The sequence below is a fragment of the Monodon monoceros genome, unplaced genomic scaffold (genome assembly GCF_005190385.1).
Source record: "Monodon monoceros isolate NGI ecotype Baffin Bay Population unplaced genomic scaffold, NGI_Narwhal_1 Super_Scaffold_17, whole genome shotgun sequence".
Taxonomy (NCBI): Eukaryota; Metazoa; Chordata; class Mammalia; order Artiodactyla; family Monodontidae; genus Monodon; species Monodon monoceros.
In genome coordinates, this window is record NW_021703773.1 from 17,753,645 (window position 1) to 17,775,580 (window position 21,936).

At 36.8% G+C, this 21,936-nt stretch overlaps 1 protein-coding gene across 4 annotated transcripts in view; it reads left to right on the forward strand.

The window, feature by feature from the left end:
* The window catches only part of SLC7A2 (solute carrier family 7 member 2), a 71,124-nt gene that overhangs the window by 41,543 nt on the left and 7,645 nt on the right, over positions 1-21,936 (forward strand). For 3 of the 4 annotated variants that reach the window (XR_003794140.1, XM_029226222.1, XM_029226223.1), the window contains exons 2-8: positions 1,762-2,152; positions 2,631-2,786; positions 5,969-6,134; positions 7,290-7,423; positions 8,668-8,890; positions 10,729-10,868; positions 20,047-20,149. Coding sequence is in view for 3 of the 4 variants with exons in the window: in XM_029226222.1 (XP_029082055.1) it covers positions 1,777-2,152; positions 2,631-2,786; positions 5,969-6,134; positions 7,290-7,423; positions 8,668-8,890; positions 10,729-10,868; positions 20,047-20,149 (1,298 nt within the window). In the remaining variant the exon portion in view is untranslated. Of the gene's footprint in view, positions 1-1,761; positions 2,153-2,630; positions 2,787-5,968; positions 6,135-7,289; positions 7,424-8,667; positions 8,891-10,728; positions 10,869-11,125; positions 11,263-20,046; positions 20,150-21,936 lie in introns of all 4 variants that reach the window. The other variant, XM_029226224.1, reaches the window with a different exon arrangement.

Consider the following 21,936-nt stretch of genomic DNA (forward strand, 5'->3'; position numbering starts at 1 on the left):
ATATCCCAGAAATGTTTTTCTCTTATGAGCAGTAAGTCATTGAGATTCAGTATAGAAAATTTATTATACTACTATATTTATTTATTGTTTGTTTGTTTGTTTGTTTGTTTTGCGGTACGCGGGCCTCTCACTGTTGTGGCCTCTCCCGTTGCAGAGCACAGGCTCTGGACGCGCAGGCTCAGCGGCCATGGCTCACGGGCCCAGCTGCTCCACGGCATATGGGATCTTCCCGGACCAGGGCACGAACCCGTGTCCCCCCTGCATCGGCAGGCGGACTCTCAACCACTGTGCCACCAGGGAAGCCCTATACTACTGTTTTTAAATAAAATAAGTTTTAATAATAGTTTTCTTTTATAGAGATTAAGGTCGAGAAACGTTCAAGGATTTATTTCATAGGATAGAAAGCCCTAAGTTCTTCAGAGAAGATGTCAAGCTGTGATCTCATGAGTTTAAGCTATTGATAATGAGTATAACAAGATTGAAGGGATAACATTCAGCCTCTGTAGATCACTGTGCAATCAGAGTAAACATGACTCTGAACTTCTAAAAGTTAAATACATTTAACTTTATTGACTGAGAAGCTGTATATACTATTATATTCCCTATTCCTCAGTTATTTCTTAGTCTTCTGAATTATATGTCTCTGTAGACAAGGCCATATAGTGCCTTTTCATTTTTATATTTCTTTTGTATATGTTGTACATAGTCATTGGAGGTAAATTTAGAAACATATTAGCTATATAATATATATTGTATATTACCAATATTACTGTTAATATTTTGGTATATTTTGCTTCAGACTTTTTACTATAATATGTGTATTTTTTCCTTACTAAATCCACGTTTTATAACCTGACGAATTTTTTTTTTTCAGTGTTAGGTTGTTTGGGCCTGTAAGGTATGGCGAGTGAGACCTTCTGTCTACCTTATTCATTCCATTTAAAAAAGAATATATCAAACTTGGCATGGACTTTGACTTTATTTATTTATTTAGAAATTGCAAGTAAATATGAATAAGCATGTGTGTTTTATTACAAATTCATACTTAAAGCATAAGTGAATAGCAGTTTTATTTAGAAAACTCTAAGCATGTTTTGGGGGGAATTCTTTTAATTCTAAAAGGTTCAAGTGGCTCCACATTAAAATGAAACAAGGAAATGAAAGCAGAGCTCACACATATTTGATAAAGCTGTAGACCACATAATGATGGCGTTTTTACCTGCTTTTAGGCAATACCTAGAATGTAAGTCTGGTAAAGCTGGAGGCCATACCAGTGTTCCACACCATACTAGACATAATCTTGGCACAATCCCTGGCGTGTAATAAGGCCTAAAAAAATATGAATTCAAGGAATGATTGAAGAAAAGAGACAGAGAGAGAACCAGAAAGATGAGGTGATTTACCCCTTTGCTTGAAGCAATGACAAATAAGCCACCTCTTGGAATATATTTCTATCGGCATATCCTTAAAAATTGCAACAACAAGCAAAAATGGCAAATCTTTTTAATCGCCCAAGGCTCCTATTCCTTTGCTCCCCAAATAAGTCATTTGTGGCAGATCCTTCTAAAAGGCCACATCAGAGTGAGCTCTGAGAAAATCACAGCTTTGGCTCATTCGACCCTCCTTCTGATTGCTCCGGGCCGCACCTCCAGCAAGGAGTAAAAGCAATCAGGTGGCACAGCTGTGCGGAGAAGCTGGGAGAGTAACTGGACGGATGGCAGTTCCAGATCAGCTTTTAACCCTCTCCCTTCTCTTCTTCAGGTTGCCATCTTCAGAATGATTCCCTGCAGAGCAGCGCTGTCTTTTGCACGATGTCTGATCCGGAGAAAAATCGTCACTCTGGACAGTCTAGAAGATACCAAACTGTGCCGCTGCTTATCCACCATGGACCTCATTGCCCTGGGCGTTGGAAGCACTCTGGGTGCCGGGGTTTATGTCCTCGCTGGCGAGGTTGCCAAAGCGGATTCTGGCCCCAGCATCGTGGTCTCCTTCCTCATCGCTGCGCTGGCTTCCGTGATGGCAGGCCTATGCTATGCTGAATTTGGGGCCCGAGTTCCCAAGACTGGGTCTGCCTATTTGTACACTTACGTTACTGTCGGAGAACTGTGGGCCTTCATCACTGGCTGGAATCTCATTTTATCTTATGTGATAGGTATGTTTGCAAAAAATCAACCAAATTGGGTAAAATGGTAGAAATGGCACTCCTGAGTCAGCGGCCTTAGGGTTCCGTGATAGGTCTGCATTAATTAGCGACTAGGTGATCAGAATGTATCTATTGATCCCTGCATGTCTCATTTTTCTCATCTCTAAATAAAGTGTCTCCTTCTAGTTGCAAAATTCGGTGATTCTGCTTCATCTCTGAATATGCCGTCACTTAGTGGGTTTGAAAACCTTTCTTAAAAAATGATAGCTCTTTAATGCAAATAAGATTGCCTGATTCCACAGTTATGGACTTGAGCATTTCATTGCTATTGTGTAATTATAAAGTTATCAAGATAATTTTATGTGTGATTAAAAGTTCAATTCTGTCTGAACTAACCCATGATTATCCTAGAATAGAGTAGCAAAAGATGTTATGTTAATTTTCTATCACTGACTTTGTATTCTCTGAACGTTTTGTGTTTTGGAAGGAACGTCAAGTGTTGCAAGGGCTTGGAGTGGCACCTTTGATGAACTTCTTAGCAAACAGATTGGTCAGTTTTTCAGGACATACTTCAAAATGAATTATACTGGCCTTGCAGAGTATCCTGACTTTTTTGCTGTGTGCCTTATATTACTTCTAGCAGGTAAGAAAACCAATTACACTTCTGCCTAAGATGAGCCGGGCTAGTTGTCCCAGGAAAATAGGTTACCACTGAATTTGGGACCTGAGTTCGAAGGTTAGGCAGCATACTTATACACATAAGTTACTATTGGACATCTGTGGGCCTTGTGACTAGCTAGAATCACATTTTATCTTCTGTGATAAGTATGTTTCAAAAATAAATCTAAATTACATGGAACGGTAGAAATAGTACTTCTGAGTCCGTGACACCTGGAATGCACTAAATAATCAGATACAGTACATAAATTTTATAATACTAATTGGAGATTTGCAGGAATGGCAACAAAGCTTCAATAAGGAAGGATATAAAATTTTTGGCCTTATTTCATCTTGTTAGTTACAACTAAGGATATTTGCAAGCATACTGTTTCTAGAAGAAATTCTGTCTTTCTACTTATGCCTATATAATGTAGACATCTGGTTGAAAAAGGGAGCATATTCAAACCACCCGTCATTTTTTTTAATGCAGACATTATGGAGACAAACATACTTGATACTAGAATTTTCCTGTTTTCATCAGTTGTGTAGCATAATAGTTTAGAAAGGCATAGGAATTAGAGTGACCAGGTTTTCAGTTCTGCTCTGCCACTTCCTGTCTTTAGAACATTGAGTGACTTAATCTTTCCATGACTCAGTTTGTTCATCCATAAAATGAGGACGTCAATGTTTATCTTGTGCTGGCTTTTTGCTTGATGCATAGTAAGCTCTTAGATGGCCGGCAGTTTTATTTTGTAGGCATAGCTCATCCCTGCTGTCCCCTAATATTTGTTTTAATTATTTGAGCGTTTTCAATTTTGATTGTCAAACTACCTGGCACTCCTGCTTAAATCCATCAAGGATTGCACTAAGAATAAAGTCCATGTTTGTTCCCATTTCCTGGTTGATAGACCCTTGCTTTCCTGTCCAACCTTATCACTAGCTACTTTCTCCCTATCTTTCTATAATTTTTCCTTATAAAATTACATAATTAAAAAAATAACTTTACCCTTTAAAATGTTAGCCATTAATTTAATGTTTTAGGTAGGGATATGGGTAGGGACATGAACAAAATTTATAGGTCCAAGTTATTTGGCATTTTCCTTCTAATGTCAAGAAAAATTGCATGAATTGTTTTTCAACAGGTGATAGGTTTTATTTGTTTCGGTTTCTCAACCGCCTAGCTAACATTAAATTAGTTACATCACATTTTATTTAAGGATGGTTTCAGTGACCTTAAATATTTAGCTTTAATCTCTAAACGATGAGAAGCATGTAGTTATGACACAGTTTCAGTCATTAAATTCTATGGCAAGACTCAGGCCTTGGCCTGTATTTTATGTCCCATGTTCATCAACCATCATGTCTTTTCTTTCAGGACAGGCTAAGATTACATGACAACTTTGTTCTTAGAAACTTCAAAGACCAAAACCTCCTGTTGTAATCTTTATTCATATTGTAATGCCAAATGTCTTGTCAACTGAGGCAGTTGTTTTATTAAAGATACAAGGGAAGTGTATGCAGCATTTAGATGAGAAGGCTAATTTACTGATGGGAGTTGGGGATCTCAGAATGGAGAGTGCACTTGGGGTATTGGGAAACTTTTATAAAACTTGGTGGTGGCTTTGTTATCTTCCCAAATGTGTAGCAGTATAGTGTATATTTCCAAGGTGTAGAGTTATATAGTGTTTCCTAATCTGTCAGATAGTCACAGAGTCAGTAATTGTACTGACCGTACAGTTTTCCTTTATATTAGTATAGTTGTATTCTTGTATAATTCTGGGAATTATACAGGTAGGAGAATGAAATTCAGCTTTTCTCATCTCTACTTGGATAATTTTGCTTATTTGATCATGGGTGGTACAGATACGGGGAAGAAGCAAGTATGTATGTGATATAAGCCTTTCATCACAGTTATTTCCCCAACAGTAAAAAGTAAACTTTCTTTGATCCATAATTCATATCTTATACAAGATGTATTAAAGATATAGATATGATAGATATAATCATGAAAGCACTGGAAGGAAACAAAAGTGAATGTTTTGGTGTTAATATTAGGGAAAATCTTTCTAGAGGTAGAAACTAAAGAGGAAAAATTTATATTCTAAAACTTTCTTACATGTTTAATCAACACTAAGATTAAAAGTACATGATAAATTAGGGAAAACATGCTCTATACATATACAGTGAGAGAGCTTATAGCATTATTGTATAAATAAGTCTTATAAATCAATATGAATAAGAATAGCCTAATGGGAAAAAATGGACAATTTAAATTGGGCCAAACTTTCTGGAGACTGTTTTGATGGTGTGAACCAAAAGTCTTACATAAAGTGTATACCGTTGATATGGTATTACCTTATAGAAAATTATTGTAAAGAAATAATTAGAAAGTGTAAAAAGATATTTATAAAAGGATGATTAGGTCAGTACTGTTTATGGTTGTAAGAAACTAACAGTGACCTGATTGTCTGTAAATATAGGAGTAAAATGTAGTGTCTCCATACAGTAGAAGAGTATGTGATTGTTAAAAATGAGGTTATATGTTTGTTGACATGTAAATGTGCGCCTGTGTGTCTTTGTGTGTGTGTGTGCAAAATTCTGGAAAGGAAGTTACACTTGATCTTTATTTCCTTTCTTTTTTTTTCTTTTCTGTATCTTCAGGTTACTTGAATAGGAAATTGATTGCATTTACAATCAGAATATAAAAATAAAACTATTAAAATGAATAGATTTAACAAAATATTTTTTGTCATGACAATTGAATAATTATTTTGTTTAATGTATTCTGTAAATATGAGGCAGACAATATGATTGAGTTTACTTTAAAAACTTTTCAGCCATTAACCTTGAAATGGCTTTTTAGAACAGCATTTCATTAAAATTAAGTTACTTTACCTACCCATTGATAATAAAAGCCAGTTACTAAATTTATTCATTTATCAGAGAGTTTGGGATCTCCTGGCTATGAGCACAGTCTGCATTCTGAAATCAAGTTAGTTTTATTCACAGTTAGGTGACTAAGAACTCTCAATAGAAAGGGGTAAATGTCAGTTAAATATATGAATGCTGATGAAATGATATCCTAGAGCTTGTAACTGTCTCAAAATGCTGTTGCCTTTTCCTAAAGGTTAGGTAAACACTAAAATACCCTTTCTTTTTCCATAGGTCTTTTATCTTTTGGAGTAAAAGAGTCTGCTTGGGTGAATAAAGTCTTCACAGCCATTAATATCCTGGTCCTTCTCTTTGTTATGGTCGCTGGGTTTGTGAAAGGAAACGTGGCAAACTGGAAGATTAGTGAAGAGTTTCTCAAAAATATATCTGCAAGTGCCAGGTTAAATATTCGGGTTTTTCCTCTCCTATTTTGAGGTTTTTTTAAATATTTGCTTGCTTTTGTCTTATGTTACATTTTCCTCTAGAAAAACTGTTCTCAAACTTTTTGCTTCAGAGAACTTTCTGAAGGTCTGTTCTGTTTCAAGGCTGTTCTTCCTGAGTGCATAGGTGTGCTCACTACGGAGCAGCTGCTTAAAGCCATGCAGTTGCTGGTTCTTAATCTCAAGCCTGGCTCCAGTTTTAAGGAAGAGCAAGGACAGGTCCTAACCATTGGAAGGATGGTTTTTTCCCTCCAAAGACTTGTCACCTCAAAATAACAAAGAACATTTTTGAGTCATGCATCCTTTAGTTTTTCCTTTGGGGACACTCTTTGGTTCCATTGCATCCTTTCAACCTTGTAGTAATTTTCACTCCTGCTCGTTTTTTTGAGAATGTTATTGATTGCATAAGCAGAATTGTCTATGTATTTCACTTTAAACCTGATAATCTCAAATATTAAATTAATTATATATGAAAGGTTTCATCCTAATATTTATTTAAGCATAATATTCCTATGTGTAAATAAGATTACAAAAATGTCTATTACATGAAGTGATGTACATGTACATGTTTTTCTTTACATATGTTGTTTGTAGCCATTCTGATGAGACAAAAATTTAGTATCTGGTTTTATATAATTTTTCACATGTAATAGAATATTCAACTTCAGTATTATTAATCAAGATTAGAGAATTTTATTTCACCTTGTCAAAAGTCCTCTTAGTAAATTTTTCAGATGTACAGTCTGCCCCACTGTCCACGAGAAGAGAAAGTTTCTTGTCTTTATTTCAGATCATGGTCCATATATGGGGTCTCTGTTCTCAAAATCCTGCCTGGCTATGAGTTCCAGCCAGAGTGGATCTGAGTCTTCTGCTTATGCTAATGATCAGCCTCTAGTTGAGTGCTGGTAACCAGAGAGGGGTGCCATTATTGAGAACACCACCACATCCTCTAGGATAGGGTGAAAAAAATCAGAGTTTACCTTCAGTTTTGTACACATCAGCTTCCAAGGGCTGATGAACACAATAACCTTCCGAGGCTGTAGTTTGAGACAAATTGCTTGAAGAAGCAGTTTTCTAGGAAAATGACTTTCCAATGTGCTTCTTCTCTTCCTTAGGGAGCCACCTTCTGAAAATGGAACAAGTATCTATGGGGCTGGTGGCTTTATGCCTTATGGCTTTGCAGGAACTTTGGCTGGGGCTGCAACCTGCTTTTATGCCTTTGTGGGATTTGACTGCATTGCAACAACTGGTAAGAGCAAACTCTTAGCTCTATGTCGAAGGAAAAATTGTTCTTTGAACCACATGAGTACCCATAGGTGACAACAGAGGTTCAAGGGAAGAGAGTAGAATTTGGGATAATAAGGGCTGTTCCAGACCCAGAAGTAACACCTGCTGTATAAAAAGAAACGTAGTGAAACTCTCTGAGCTTTGGTTTCCATATTGGTAAAATCAGGAGAGCAATACCTACCTCTCAGATGTTATGAAGGGTACCTAAGATTATGAAAAATACTTTGCAAGTTGTCAACTACTTTATAAGTGTTGGTCATAATTACTACCCTTAACCTTTGGTCTGAAAGTGCTTTGGTCTGAAAGTGCTATCACAGTGAGTAACAATGATGATCATGCTCTTAAATTGTTTCTTCTTTAACAGGACAAAATACGTTGTGGTAATTCTTTTCTCTTTATCCTGTACAACAAAGTAATCATGCTACAATTAGTTAGTCTCTAAATGCTTCCTCTGGGTCCACATTATTGCATGGCCTTATAATTGACCATATTTGGGGTGTTTTAACTGCCAAATTGTATTAGAAAGATTGAAAAAGTGCTGTTTTTTATTAAAACTAAAATTTAATATAAATCAATGCACTGAGTAGAAGTTTGTCTTCATATGTATGGAAGCCTTCATAATTAAGGGCCTGCAGAATGCCATGATGTGTAATCTCTGTGGAGGAATCATTTTCCAAATGGATTAAGACTTCTGTTCTATCCCTAAACATTTAATAGTGCTGGGATAACATTTTTTCTTTCTGGAAATGGGAAACTGACTTGCAGCATTTCTTGCTTTCTCTTCTTGCCTCTGGGCTTTGATCTTTTTTATTTTATGTTATTTTTATTTTTATTTTTTTGCAGTACGTGGGCCTGTCACTCTTGTGGCCTCTCCCGTTGCGGAGCACAGGCTCCGGACACGCAGGCTCAGCGGCCATGGCTCACGGGCCCAGCCGCTCCGCGGCATGTGGGATCTTCCCGGACCAGGGCACGAACCCAGGTCCCCTGCATCGGCAGGCGGACTGTCAACCACTGTGCTACCAGGGAAGCCCGGGCTTTGATCTTTATGTGACATCACAGGACCCTCAAGAAAAGAAAAAACGTCATGTAGCATAGATGGAGCAAGCTGGGAAAACAGAAGGGACAGAGCAGAGTAGAATTACTATGAAGGAGAATAAGAATTCATGTTTTATTAAATATGCAAATCTTTCGTTTATGTTTCCTTAGGTGAGGAAGTCCGGAATCCTCAGAAAGCTATTCCTATTGGAATTGTGACTTCTCTGCTCGTTTGCTTTATGGCCTATTTTGGGGTCTCAGCAGCTTTAACACTGATGATGCCATACTACCTCCTCGATGAGAAAAGCCCCCTTCCTGTAGCATTTGAGTATGTTGGATGGGGTCCAGCCAAATATGTCGTTGCAGCAGGCTCCCTCTGTGCTTTGTCAACAAGGTACATTGCATTGCCTTTGGGGCAGGGCTGTCTGGGCTACTGCAAAGGTAGTCAGTGCCTAAAGAATTGCTTTTGTATGTTTTAAAAATAATCCTAATAGGAGGAACACATTATACAACTGTATTCTCTGAATAGTTCGCCCAAATTGCCATATCAAAATCTTAAGTGATAAAAACGTTTCCCCCGTCAGTTAAAACTCAGTTTTTCAAGATAATGATGATCCAAGCTTCTGTGGATATATATGGCATTAATACAAACTTAAATATTTCATACATATTCATATATATATATGTACTGTAAAACTTTACAATGCTTATACTAGTATGTTCCCCTGCTGGCTTTGGTGTTACTTGTAGTGCTACAGACAATTGAGACCTTATGTGCAGACTTGACATTTTCTGCTGTCTTTTAAAATAATATCATGTCTGTAATGAGTGGAAGCTATATGCTGTGGCATTGTTAAGTATAATGTGCTTTTTATTATGAAGCACTGAGACTTCTTCCTGTCAGCACTGATCAGAGTGAATTTGGTGTAGAAATGGAAATTACTGTTCTCAAGTTAATGGTGGAAATTTGTATAAATCTATGCGAAAAGAATAGTTGAATCTCAAGTATTCAGATTTTCAGTAGCTGCTTATTTTAATATTTTATGATTCGTTTCTCAAGTTTCCTGAGCTACTCATATTTTAATTTAACATGTGATCATAAGATGTTTCATTTGAGTTTTATAGTGTGCTATACTTAGAGCATTCTTACGAAGAGAAAAATTAATCTCTGCTTGATTACTAATTTTTTGAAGTGAAAATAATTTTCTAAAAGTCTGAAATTGGAAAAAGAATTTTTTTGTATAATTCATCAGCCTAGCTTTTTTTCCCCTCAAACTCTCTTTTATTTTGTATTCAAGATAATATTAAGCAGCAATTAGAAATTACCCCTGTTGGTTTCTTAGCCATCTGCCAGTGTTGAGGTTTATTCTAAATAGTTTCAAACAGTTTCAGAAATCTGAACTGTGGTGATACCTTGCCACCATGGTCTTAGAAGAGAGATGGACAAAGATTTATTTGTGGCCAACTCAACCCAGCTTTATTAAAAAATAAAGAAGACGGATTTAAAAAGTATATTTTACTTACTTTCTCTTTCAGTGGTTATTTTTCACAACTAATTCATGTATGGAATGATGCAGCCAGTAAACGCACAAGTAATTCAAAACATCTAAAGCAAAAAATCGTTTTCTTAAACTGCACTGTTACTAACGTTTAATTGCAGCTGTTTTTATATACTAAATATACAGTGAGTTGATTTTTTGTGTGTCTTTTTCTGTCTTGATTATCTTATGATGCTAAGAATTATTAATTTGATCAAAGATCACACTATATGAGGAAAAATAATGGTAAAATAAATATGAAAAATGTGTAGTTGTTGAATAAATGAAGTGACTATACTATAAAATCAAATTACTTAATCTTTTCTGTAATTACATATCAATTTATAAATTTTATTTTCGAAGTTAAAAGTGTCTTAATGATATAATTGGGTTTTTTTTGGTCTTAATTCCTTAGTTTTAATCTAGTAGTAATCATGGGCCTGCACAAATTATCTGCAGTATTGTTTTTAGTCTGATAATTGTGCTGGGCAAATATCTGTAAGAGAATAATAAGTAGCACAATGGTTAATTGGTATCTATTTTTAAATGCCCAATCATAATACATTTTAAAAATAACAAGACTTCATAATCACAGCTGTGATGCTGAGTTTTATGCGATTACTTAATTTCAGTTCTGGGATGTAATCTTGCATGAATGTGTTTGCCATACTGCATGTGTTTGCTTTTTATTCAGTCTTCTTGGATCCATTTTCCCAATGCCTCGTGTAATCTATGCTATGGCGGAGGATGGGTTGCTTTTCAAATGTCTAGCTCAAATCAATTCCAAAACGAAGACACCAATAATTGCTACTTTATCATCGGGTGCGGTGGCAGGTGAGAGAGTTGACTTTTATTAAGTAAAGGGGGAATCTTTTTTCATCGAGGATTCTGGAAAAAAAAGGGGAAATTAGGTCGTTTTCTGTTTATATATATATAAAGATTAATAACTTTTTTGTGAATATTTCCGATTTTGAATTTCTTTTTTTGCTATAGGTTCTGTACTTTAGTGTGTCCAGTCTTTACCAGTATATACTCATCTAGAATAATACTTGTAATAACTCACATGTGGATTATGAATTTTTCTGTTCTAGTCTTCTGGGTTCCATGTTTCCTTTGCCCCGAATTCTGTTTGCCATGGCCCGGGATGGTTTACTGTTTAGATTTCTTGCCAGAGTGAGTAAGAGGCAGTCACCAGTAGCTGCCACACTGACTGCAGGGGTCATCTCTGGTAAGCTTTACAAACATAGGATTCTTCAACATTGGACTTGAGCATTTTATGCGCATGCATGGACTTATAAAGAGGGTCTGCTTGCTGTGCATGTAAATTAAGAACAAAATCACTGATAAATTAGGGTATAAACATTGGAATCACATCTGCAAATTGTGGTGGCGGTGCTCTACCGAAATTCATAACTGACCCTTTGGGATTTGGTCTTATTTCGTTATCTTAACCTTTGGGGCTTCTAACAAATGCGCAAAGGTTTGTAATGGTTCTTCACTATATATCAGCTATCAAATGCTTTTCAGATCGATGAATGACCCCATAAAATTATTTATTGACACACGAAATGTTAATTAAAGAATGATTACTTAATACTTGAATTGTTAATTAAAAATAATGATTCAATATTTTCTTTTTCGTCCAGGATTTAAGTTGAATATTGCTAAACGACCATAGAATTTTTGAAAAGCTAAAGTTTACCCATTCTTATTTAAATATAAGAAATGTCAAAGATAATTTATACTTGGTCATTGTTATCACTGCCCTCAGTATGGTGGCTAACCCCACTTCCTGGGCCATCATGGTTCTCTAAGAGTTACTAATACCTATACAGTCATAAACCCCATTAGGAATCTATTTTCCCTTTCAACAGTTTTGATATTAAGTCATGTTAAAAAAAAAAACAACAACACAAATTCCATTTGCCTACCTTTTGGCATGTCATAATATCCACGTAAAATGCTTTTGGACGGATCCTTTTTTTTTTCTCACAGTTCTTTTTTAATTTTTTTAATACGTCTTTATTGGAGTATAATTACTTCACAATGCTGTGTTAGTTTCTGTTGTACAACAGAGTGAGTCAGCCATATGCATACATATATCCCCATATCCCCTCCCTCTTGAGCTTCCTTCGCACCCTCCCTATCCCACCCCTCAAGGTACTCGCAAAGCACCGAGCTGATCTCTCTGTGCTATGCCACTGCTTCCCACTAGCTATCTATTTTACATTTGGTAGTGTATATATGTCGATGCTTCTCTCACTTCACCCCAGTTTCCCCGCTCCCCGTGTCCTCAAGTCCATTCTCTATGTCTGTGTCTTTATTCCTGCCCTGCCACTAGGTTCATCAGCACCATTTTTTTTTAGATTCCGTATATGTGCGTTAGCATACGGTATATGTTTTTCTCTTTCTGACTTACTTCACTCTGTATGACAGACTCTAGATCCATCCACCTCACTACAAATAACTCAATTTCATTTATTTTTATAGCTGAGTAATATTCCATTGTATATATGTGCCCCATCTTCTTTATCCATTCATCTGTTGATGGACATTTAGGTTGCTTCCATGTCCTGGTTATTGTAAATAGTGCTGCAATGAACATTGTGATACATGACTCTTTTTGAATTATGGTTTTCTCAGGGTATATGCCCAGTAGTGGGATTGCTGGGTCATATGGTAGTTCTATTTTTATTTTTTTAAGGAACCTCCATACTGTTCTCCATAGTGGCTGTACCAATTTACATTCCCACCAGCAATGCAAGAGTGTTCCCTTTTCACCACATCCTTTCCAGCATTTATTGTTTCTAGATTTTTTGATAATGGCCATTCTGACTGGTGTGAGGTGATACCTCATTGTAGTTTTGATATTTCTCTAATAATTAGCGATGTTGAGCATCTTTTCACATTCCTCTTGGCCATCTGTATGTCTTCTTTGATGAAATGTCTATTTAGGTCTTCTTCCCATTTTTTGATTGGGTTGTTTTTTTTTTGATATTGAACTCCATGAACTGTTTGTATATTTTGGAGATTAATCCTTTTTCTGTTGTTTCATTTGCAAATATTTTCTCCCATTCTGAGGGTTGTCCTTTTGTCTTGTTTATCGTTTCCTTTGCTGTGCAAAAGCTTTTAAGTTTCATTAGGTCCCATTTGTTTATTTTTGTTTTTATTTCCATTATTCTAGGAGGTGGGTCAAAAAAGATCTTGCTGTGGTTTATGTCAAAGAGTGTTTTTCCTATGTTTTCCTCTAAGAGTTTTATAGTGTCTGGTCTTACATTTAAGTCTTTAATCCATTTTGAGTTTATTTTTGTGTATGGTGTTAGGGAGCATTCTAATTTCATTCTTTTACATGTGGCTGTCCAGTTTTCCAAGCATCACTTATTGAAGAGGCTGCCTTCCCTCCATTGTATGGTCTTGTCTCCTTTGTTGTAAATTAGGTGACCATATTTGCATGGGTTTACCTCTGGGCTTTCTATCCTGATCTATATTTCTGTTTTTGTGCCTGTACCATATTGTCTTGATTACTGTAGCTTTGTAGTATAGTTTTAAGTCAGGGAGCCTGATTCCTCCAGCTCAGTTTTCTTTCCCAAGATTGCTTTAGCTATTTGGGGTCTTTTGTGTTTCCGTACAAATTGTAAAATTTTTTGTTCTAATTCTGCGAAGAATGCCATTGGTAGTTTGATAGGGATTGCATTGAATCTGTAGGTTGCTTTGGGTAGTATAGTCATTTTCACAATGCTGATTCTTCCAATCCAAGAACATGTTATATCTCTCCATCTATTGTATCATCTTTAATTTCTTTCATCAGTGTCTTATAGTTTTCTGCATACATGTCTTTTGTCTCCCTAGGTAGGTTTATTCCTAGGTATTTTATTCTTTTTGTTGCAGTGGTAAATGGGAGTGTTTCCTTAATTTCTCTTTCAGATTTTTCACCATTAGTGTATAGGAATGCAAGAGATTTCTGTGCATTAATTTTGTATCCTGCAACTTTACAAAATTCATTGATTAGCTCTAGTAGTTTTCTGGTGGCATCTTTAGGATTCTCTATGTATAGTATCATGTCACCTGCAAACAGTGACAGTTTTGCTTCTTCTTTTCCAATTTGTATTCCTTTTATTTCTTTTTCTTCTCTGATTGCTGTGGCTAGGACTTCCAAAACTGTATTGACTAAGAGTGGCAAGAATGGACATCCTTGTCTTGTTCCTGATCTTAGTGGAAATGTTTTCAGTTTTTCACCATTGAGTGTGATGTTTGCTGTGTGTTTGTCGTATATGGGCTTTATTATGTTGAGGTAGGTTCCTTCTATGCCCATTTTCTGGAGAGTTTTTATCATAAATGGGTGTTGACTTTCGTCAAAAGCTTTTTCTGCACCTATTGAAATGATCATATGGTTTTTGTTCCTTAATTTGTTAATGTGGTCTATCCCATTGATTGATTTGTGTTTATTGAAGAATCCTTGCATTTCTGGGATAAATCCCACTTGATCATGGTGTATGATCCTTTTAATATGTTGTTGGATTCCGTTTGCTAGTATTTTGTTCCAGATTTTTGCATCTATGTACATCAGTGATATTGCTCTATAATTTTCTTTTTTTGTGATATCGTTTTCTGGTTTTGGTATCAGGGTTATGGTAGCTTCATAGAAATAATTTAGGAGTGTTCCTCCCTCTGCAATTTTTTGGAAGAGTTTGAGAAGGATCGGTGTTAGTTCTTCTCTAAATGTTTGATAGAATTCACCCGTGAAGCCATCTGGTCCTGGACTTTTGTTTGTTGGAAGATTTTTAATTACAGTTTCAATTTCATTACTTGTGATAGGTCTGTTTGTAGTTTCTAATTCTTCCTGGTTCAGTCTTCCTGGTTCAGTACCTTTCCAAGAATTTGTCCATTTCTTCGTGATTGCCCATTTTATTGGCATATAGTTGTTTGTAGTAGTCTCTTATAGTCCTTTGTATTTCTGCGGTGTCAGTTGTGATTTCTCCTTTTTCATTTCTAATTTTATTGAATTGTGTCTTCTTCCTTTTTTTCTTGATAGCTCTACTAAGGGTTTATCAATTTTGTTTATCTTCTCAAAGAACCAACTTTCAGGTTTATTGATCTTTGTTATTGTTTCCTTCATTTCTAGTCCATTTATTTCTGCTCTGATCTTTATGATTTCTTTCCTTCTACTGACTTTGCGTTTTCTTTGTTCTTCTTTCACTAGTCGCTTTAGGTGTAGGGTTAGATTGTTTATTTGAGATTTTTCTTGTTTCTTGAGGTGAGATTGAACTTCTATAAACTTCCTCTCAGAACTGCTTTTGCTGTGTCCCATAGGTTTTGAGTCATTGTGTTTTTGTTGTCATTTGTTTCTATGTATTTTTTTATTTCTTTGATTTCTTCAGTGATCTCTTGGTTATTTAGTAGTGCACTGTTGAGCCTCCATGTATTTTACAGTCTTTTTCCTGTAATTGATTTCCAATCTCATAGTATTGTGGTCAGAAAAGATGCTTGATATGATTTCAGTTTTCTTAAATTTTCCAAGGCTTGATTTGTTACCCAAGATATGATCTATCCTGGAGAATATTCCATATACACTTGAGAAGAAAATGTATTCTGCCGCTTTTGGGTGGAATGTTCTATGAATATCAATTCAATCTGTCTGCTCTGTTGTGTCATTTAAAGCTTGTGTTTCCTTAGTTATTTTCTGTTTGGATGATCTGTCCATTGGTGTAAGTGGGAGGTGTTAAAGTCTCCTACTATTATTGTGTTACTGTCGATTTCCTCTTTCATGGTTGTTAGCATTTGCCTTATGTATTGAGGTGGTCCTATGTTGGGTGCATAAACATTTGTAATTGTTATATCTTCTTCTTGGATTGATCCCTTGATCATTATGCAGTGTCCTTCCTTATCTCTTATAACAGTCTTTATTTTAAAGTCTATTTTATCTGCTATGAGTATTGCTACTCCAGCTTTCATTTGATTTCCATTTGCATGGAATATCTTTTTCCATCCCTTCACTTTCAGTCTATGTGTGTCCCTAGGTCTGAAATGGGTCTCTTGTAAACAGCATATATATGGGTCTTGTTTTTGTATCCATTCAGCCAGTCTGTGTCTTTTGGTTAGGGCATTTAATCCATTTATATTCAAAGTTATTATCGATATGTATGTTCCTATTACCATTTTCTTAATTGTTTTGGGTTTGTTTTTGTGGGTCTTCTTCTTCTCTTGTCTTTCCTGCCTAGAGAAGTTTCTTTAGCATTTGTTGTAAAGCTGGTTTGGTGGTGCTGAATTCTCTTAGCTTTTGCTTGTCTGAAAAGCTTTTGATTTCTCCATTCAATCTGAATGATTGCTGGGTAGAGTAACCTTGGTTGTAGATTTTTCTGTTTCATCACTTTAAGTATATCCTGCCACTCCCTTCTGGCCTGCAGAGTTTCTGCTGAAAAATCAGCTGATAACCTTATGGGGATTCCTTTGTATGTTATTTTTTGCTTTTCCCTTGCTGCTTTTAATATTTTTTCTTTGAATTTAATTTTTGTCAGTTTGATTAATATGTGTCTTGGTGTGTTTCTCCTAGGGTTTATCCTGTATGGGACTCTCTGTGCTTCCTGGACTTGGGTGACTATTTCCTTTCCTACATTAGGGAAGTTTTCCACTATAATCTCTTCAAATACTTTCTCAGACCCTTTTTTTTTCCTCTTCCTCTGGGACTCCTGTAATTTGAACATTCATGCATTTAGTGTTGTCCCAGAAGTCTCTGAGATTGTCTTCAATTCTTTTTTTTCTTTATTCTGCTCCTCAGCAGTTATTTCTACCATTCTGTCTTCAAGCTCACTTATTCATTCTTCTGCCTCAGTTATTCTGTTATTGATTCCTTCAGTGTATTTTTCATTTCAGTTATTGTATTGTTCATCGCTGTTTGTTTGTTCTTTAGTTCTTCTAGATCTTTGTTAAACCTTTCTTGTATTTTCTCAATCCGTGCCTCCATTCTATTTCCGAGATTCTGGATCATCTTTATTCTCATTACTCTGAATTCTTTTTCAAGTAGATTGCCTATTTCCTCTTCATTTATTTGGTCCTGTAGGTTTTTACCTTGCTCCTTCATCTGTGACATATTTTTTTGCTGTCTAATTTTTTTTTTTTTTTTTTTTTGATGGGTGGGATTGTTTCCTGTCTTACTGGTTGTTTGGCCTGAGGCTTCCAACACTGGCGTTTGTAGGCTGTTGGGCAGAGCTGGGTCTTGGTGCTGAGATGAGAACCTCCGGGAGACCTCACTCTGATGAATATTCCCTGGGGTCTGAGGTTCTCTGTTAGTTCAGTGGTTCGAACTTGGAGCTCCCACCACAGGAGCTTCAGCCCAATCCCCGCTCATGAACCAAGATCCCACAAGCTGCATGGGGTGGCAATAAAAAAAAAGGAGAACAATAACAAAGAGTAAAAAATAAAATTAGACTAGGAAACTAACAGATATGTCAGAAAGAATATAAAAATAAAAATATAGGTGAACAACTTTTGGAAGGTAAAACAGAACCACAATAGTAAAAAAGAGGAGAAAAAAAAAAAGGTGGAAAAGGCCTTGGCTGTGGGGGCGGGAGTTAGGCAGGGGCCGGGTTTTGGCAGTGGGTGGGGCCTATGCTTAGGACCCACAGAGCTGGAAAAGGCCCTTGGGGGTGGTGGGGCTTAGGCTCAACAGAAGGGGTACTGGCTGTGCCTCTGGTCTCAGAGGGTGGGGACCCGGCCTGAGAGCACAGCAGGCTTCTTGGTCCGAGTCGGAGGGGCAAACACCCTCCGCTCCTCTCCTGCTCCTCCGGTCCTGGAGGGCCCCTCCCGCCTGCCTCTCCTGTTCTCCCCCAACCTCCCTCCTAGCCCCCAGGAGCAACACGGCCTGGAGGGGCCCTCTGAGGGTGTAGGACCTGCCTGAGAGCCGGGCCAATTGGGCAGGGGAAATGCTCAGCGCGTTCCCCCTTGATCCGAGTCCCTGAGGGTCCCTCCAGGCGTGGGAACCCCTCCCCCTTCCAGCCACCCCTCCAGGGCACTGGTCCTGTCCGGCATCCACTTCTCTTCCCCTCTCAGTCCCCCTACGTCCTACCGGTTCACGTGGGGGTTCCACCCATCTCCTTGGGCGTCAAGGTCTCCCACCAGCATCCAGCAGGCACCCTAGTTGTCCAGATTCTTATTCCATGTGGAAATTTTCAAAGAGATTTTACAGATCAAGAGAATGGCCTTAAAGCCCCTGTTTTAAGGAAGAGAGGAAGAGAAAGACTTTAGCCAGCTTTATAGATAAAACAATAAACACTCTTGGTAGTAGAAATTCAAACCAAAAAATGATAATTTTGTTGAGGCTCTGAATTTTGGGGAAATTAGATTAGAGAACACTAATGCTTAATTATGTATGAAATGGGATTCTTTCAGAGTCAGAAAGTATTTGCCTAAACAACTGCACTTTATAATGTTTTGTAACAAATTTGGCACTTTATTAGATGTATGTTGGGAGGTCAAATCACTTATTTTCTCAGTGCTTAGATTTCTGCCCCCATAAAATGAAGGTTGCACTAGATGATTTAAGGCCCACTTTATGATTAAACAGTGCATTATGATATTAAAGATAGTTCATAAATCTTGACAAAGAAAAACATTTTATTTACTCCATAAAAGCTTTTTTTTCCCCAGTAAAATCTTGCCCATTAATTCTCTACTATGTATTCATAATTTTTTAAAATGTACTCTTCTTCCTTCAGGAAGAATTTAATTTGCCAGCATAATAAGATATTGAAATTAATAATTAAAAGAAGATAATTGTAGCATTTTCAATGCTCTAAAATATTATATTTTGTTATTCTGTAGTCCCACATCTTGCTTTGCTTGTTTTTAACTTAAATCAAAGAGCTTGTATGGATAATTAATCATTTTCTTCTGTTTTGGCTACCTTGTTTTGGTTATCTGTGGTTCTTACAAAACATATTAAAATTTTAATCTGATGTATAACTATATTAGCAATGGAGATTTTTCAAAGTAAGGCATGGGGTGTATTTAAAGAAACAATGTGCTATTATAGAAGGGGCACGGGCATGTTGGTTTAGCTGGAACCCCGCTTCTACCTACTAGTTGTAACCTTGTTAAGTTAGCCTGTCTATAAAAAAGAGGATAGTAATCCTGTTAAGTTAAACCATGTGAAATTGCTGGGGTTTTGTTTAAAAACAGTCAAATACTGCGCTATAAAGCTGAATCTAAATAATTTCCCCTGTCTCATAGGATTATTGAATTGAAGATAAATGGAGATCATAGAGATAGAAAGCTTGCTGAGGTGTCTGGAACACCCCATGAGTGGAATGTGGTGTTTTCTACTTATTATAATAGGGACAACTATTTGGTAAATTCAAGTTAATATCATCACTATTTTGATGTTTCAATGGAGAAGAAACGTTGCTAAGTGCAAGTTGACTATTCAACTGTATAAATTATACTTTGCCTCGTAACATTATTGGGGCCTGGGGACGGGTCACAGATCGCTCAAATTTAGTCAGATTGTGTGGTTTTAATCAGAGTAGAATTTAGCCACTATCAGAAACATAATTTAATTGGACATTATTTTATTCTGTAGAAGATATAACTCAGAATGCAGATGGGAATTAAAATGATTATATAACATCTATAATGAAAGCCCTTCTGTTCGAATTCTTTTATGTTTTTTTAAAAAGGAGCCAGCCAATATTTCCTAGCAGTGTTTTTCTTCTGAAACATCAAAGGAGAGTATTCTGTCATATAATATTTTCACTCTTTGTCAGGCCAATATTTTTTAAGTAATCAAAGTAGGTGTGTTTTGTTAGATAGACAGCCGAGAGTTTTTGAAGTTCTATTAGCAGTTTGTATGACCTAAAGAACATCTCATTAACTGTGAGAAATACACTTTCTACACTTTGACTTACCATTGGCACTAAAACAAAAAAGCGCCCATCACTTATCCCTGACTTGAAAGTTATCAGCTGTGTGGAATTTTCTCACAGGCTGTTTTCTTCCCTGTTCTTTCTTTTCCCAATAGCTGTGATGGCATTCCTTTTTGACCTGAAGGCCCTCGTGGACATGATGTCCATCGGCACCCTTCTGGCCTACTCTCTGGTCGCAGCCTGCGTTCTTATCCTCAGGTGGGTTGTCCTCGTTGCCGGGTGGCTCTGAAGAGTGTGTGTCATGCGGGGCCTGGGGAGAATTAGGGCTCGCTGACCTTGCTTTCAAGGAGCTAGCTGTCTCACAGAGGTGAGAAGCCGTAGACATACACACGTGAGTACAAAGCATAATTAGCATACTCGGTCCGTAAGCAAAGAATCAACTCAAACTGAGAATTACCAAAGGTAGGCCTAATCTGTGTGAACAGCAAGTTCTCATAATGTATAAAAACACTTAAGAATACTATATGTTTAATCCCAGTGGTCCAGCTGCTAAGCTTTTATGCTAAAGATTTAATCAAAGAGGCACACACAGATATATGCAATAGTGAAAAAACTGAACTAAGCTGAATATCAATAGTAGAATAGTAAATAAAATAGATAATCAACAAGGTCCTACTGTGTAGCACAGGGAACTATATTCAATATCCTAAAATAACCATAATGGAAAAGAATATGAAAAAGAGAATATATATATATATACACACACACAGACACTTTGCTGTATACCAGAAACTAACACAACATTGTAAATCAACTACACTTCAATAAAAAAAAAGAATAGTTAAATAAAGAAGGGTACATTTATCATTTGACTCTTCTAACAGCAAATAAAATGATATTTAATTATATGGAGAAATATATCAGTTTCTGGATGCAAAGCTATATGTAGCATCTGAATTTATTTAAATAGTAACATACATTTGCACGAAGAAATGATTTTTGCATATATATACACATATTTGCATTTATACCTGGCTGAAATTGTACCAAAATGCTAGCAGTGATTCATACTGAGTAGTGGTGGAATGGGTGGCTTCAGTTTTCTTCTGCGTACCCCCCTTTTTGTGTATTTTTTTCTCAGTGAGCATATTTCTTCTTTGGATGGGGGACAAATGTTACTTTTAAGTTTAACCAAAGGCTGCTCAGAGGGAAAAGACCACACTGGGGAGACTGGGCAGATACTAGGAATTGAAGCAGGCTGATATCTTGATGCCAGCTAAAGCGGAAGGGGATCGGTGATAGAGGAGAATGGGTGGGAGGTGGCTGTATGAGATGAGGGAGATGAGGCCAGAGAGACAGGTTGCAGTGAGGCCTTTGAAGGCCAAACCGAAGGCTGTATGTTACTCTGTAGCTGACATTTAACCAGAGTTTCTGTGCTGTTTTTGTGAACTGCATCTCCTTTGGACATAGATATTTCCAGAATAATCATCCTGTTGTCACACTTGCCTCACTTTAAAATGTAACTCTCAATGAGATATCATCTCACACCAGTCAGAATGGCCATTATCAAAAAATCTAGAAACAATAAGTGCTGGAAAGGATGTGGTGAAAAGGGAACACTCTTGCATTGCTGGTGGGAATGTAAATTGGTACAGCCACTATGGAGAACAGTATGGAGGTTCCTTAAAAAACTACAAATAGAACTACCATATGACCCAGCAGTCCCACTACTGGGCATATACCCTGAGAAAACCACAATTCAAAAAGAGTCATGTACCAAAATGTTCATTGCAGCTCTATTTACAATAGCCAGGAGATGGAAACAACCTAAGTGTCCATCATCGGATGAAAGGATAAAGAAGATGTGGCACATACATACAATGGAATATTACTCAACCATAAAAGGAAACGAAATTGAGCTATTTGTAATGAGGTGGATAGACCTAGAGTCTGTCATACAGAGTGAAGTAAGTCAGAAAGAGAAAGACAAATACCGTATGCTAACACATCTATATGGGATTTAAGAAAAAAAAATGTCATGAAGA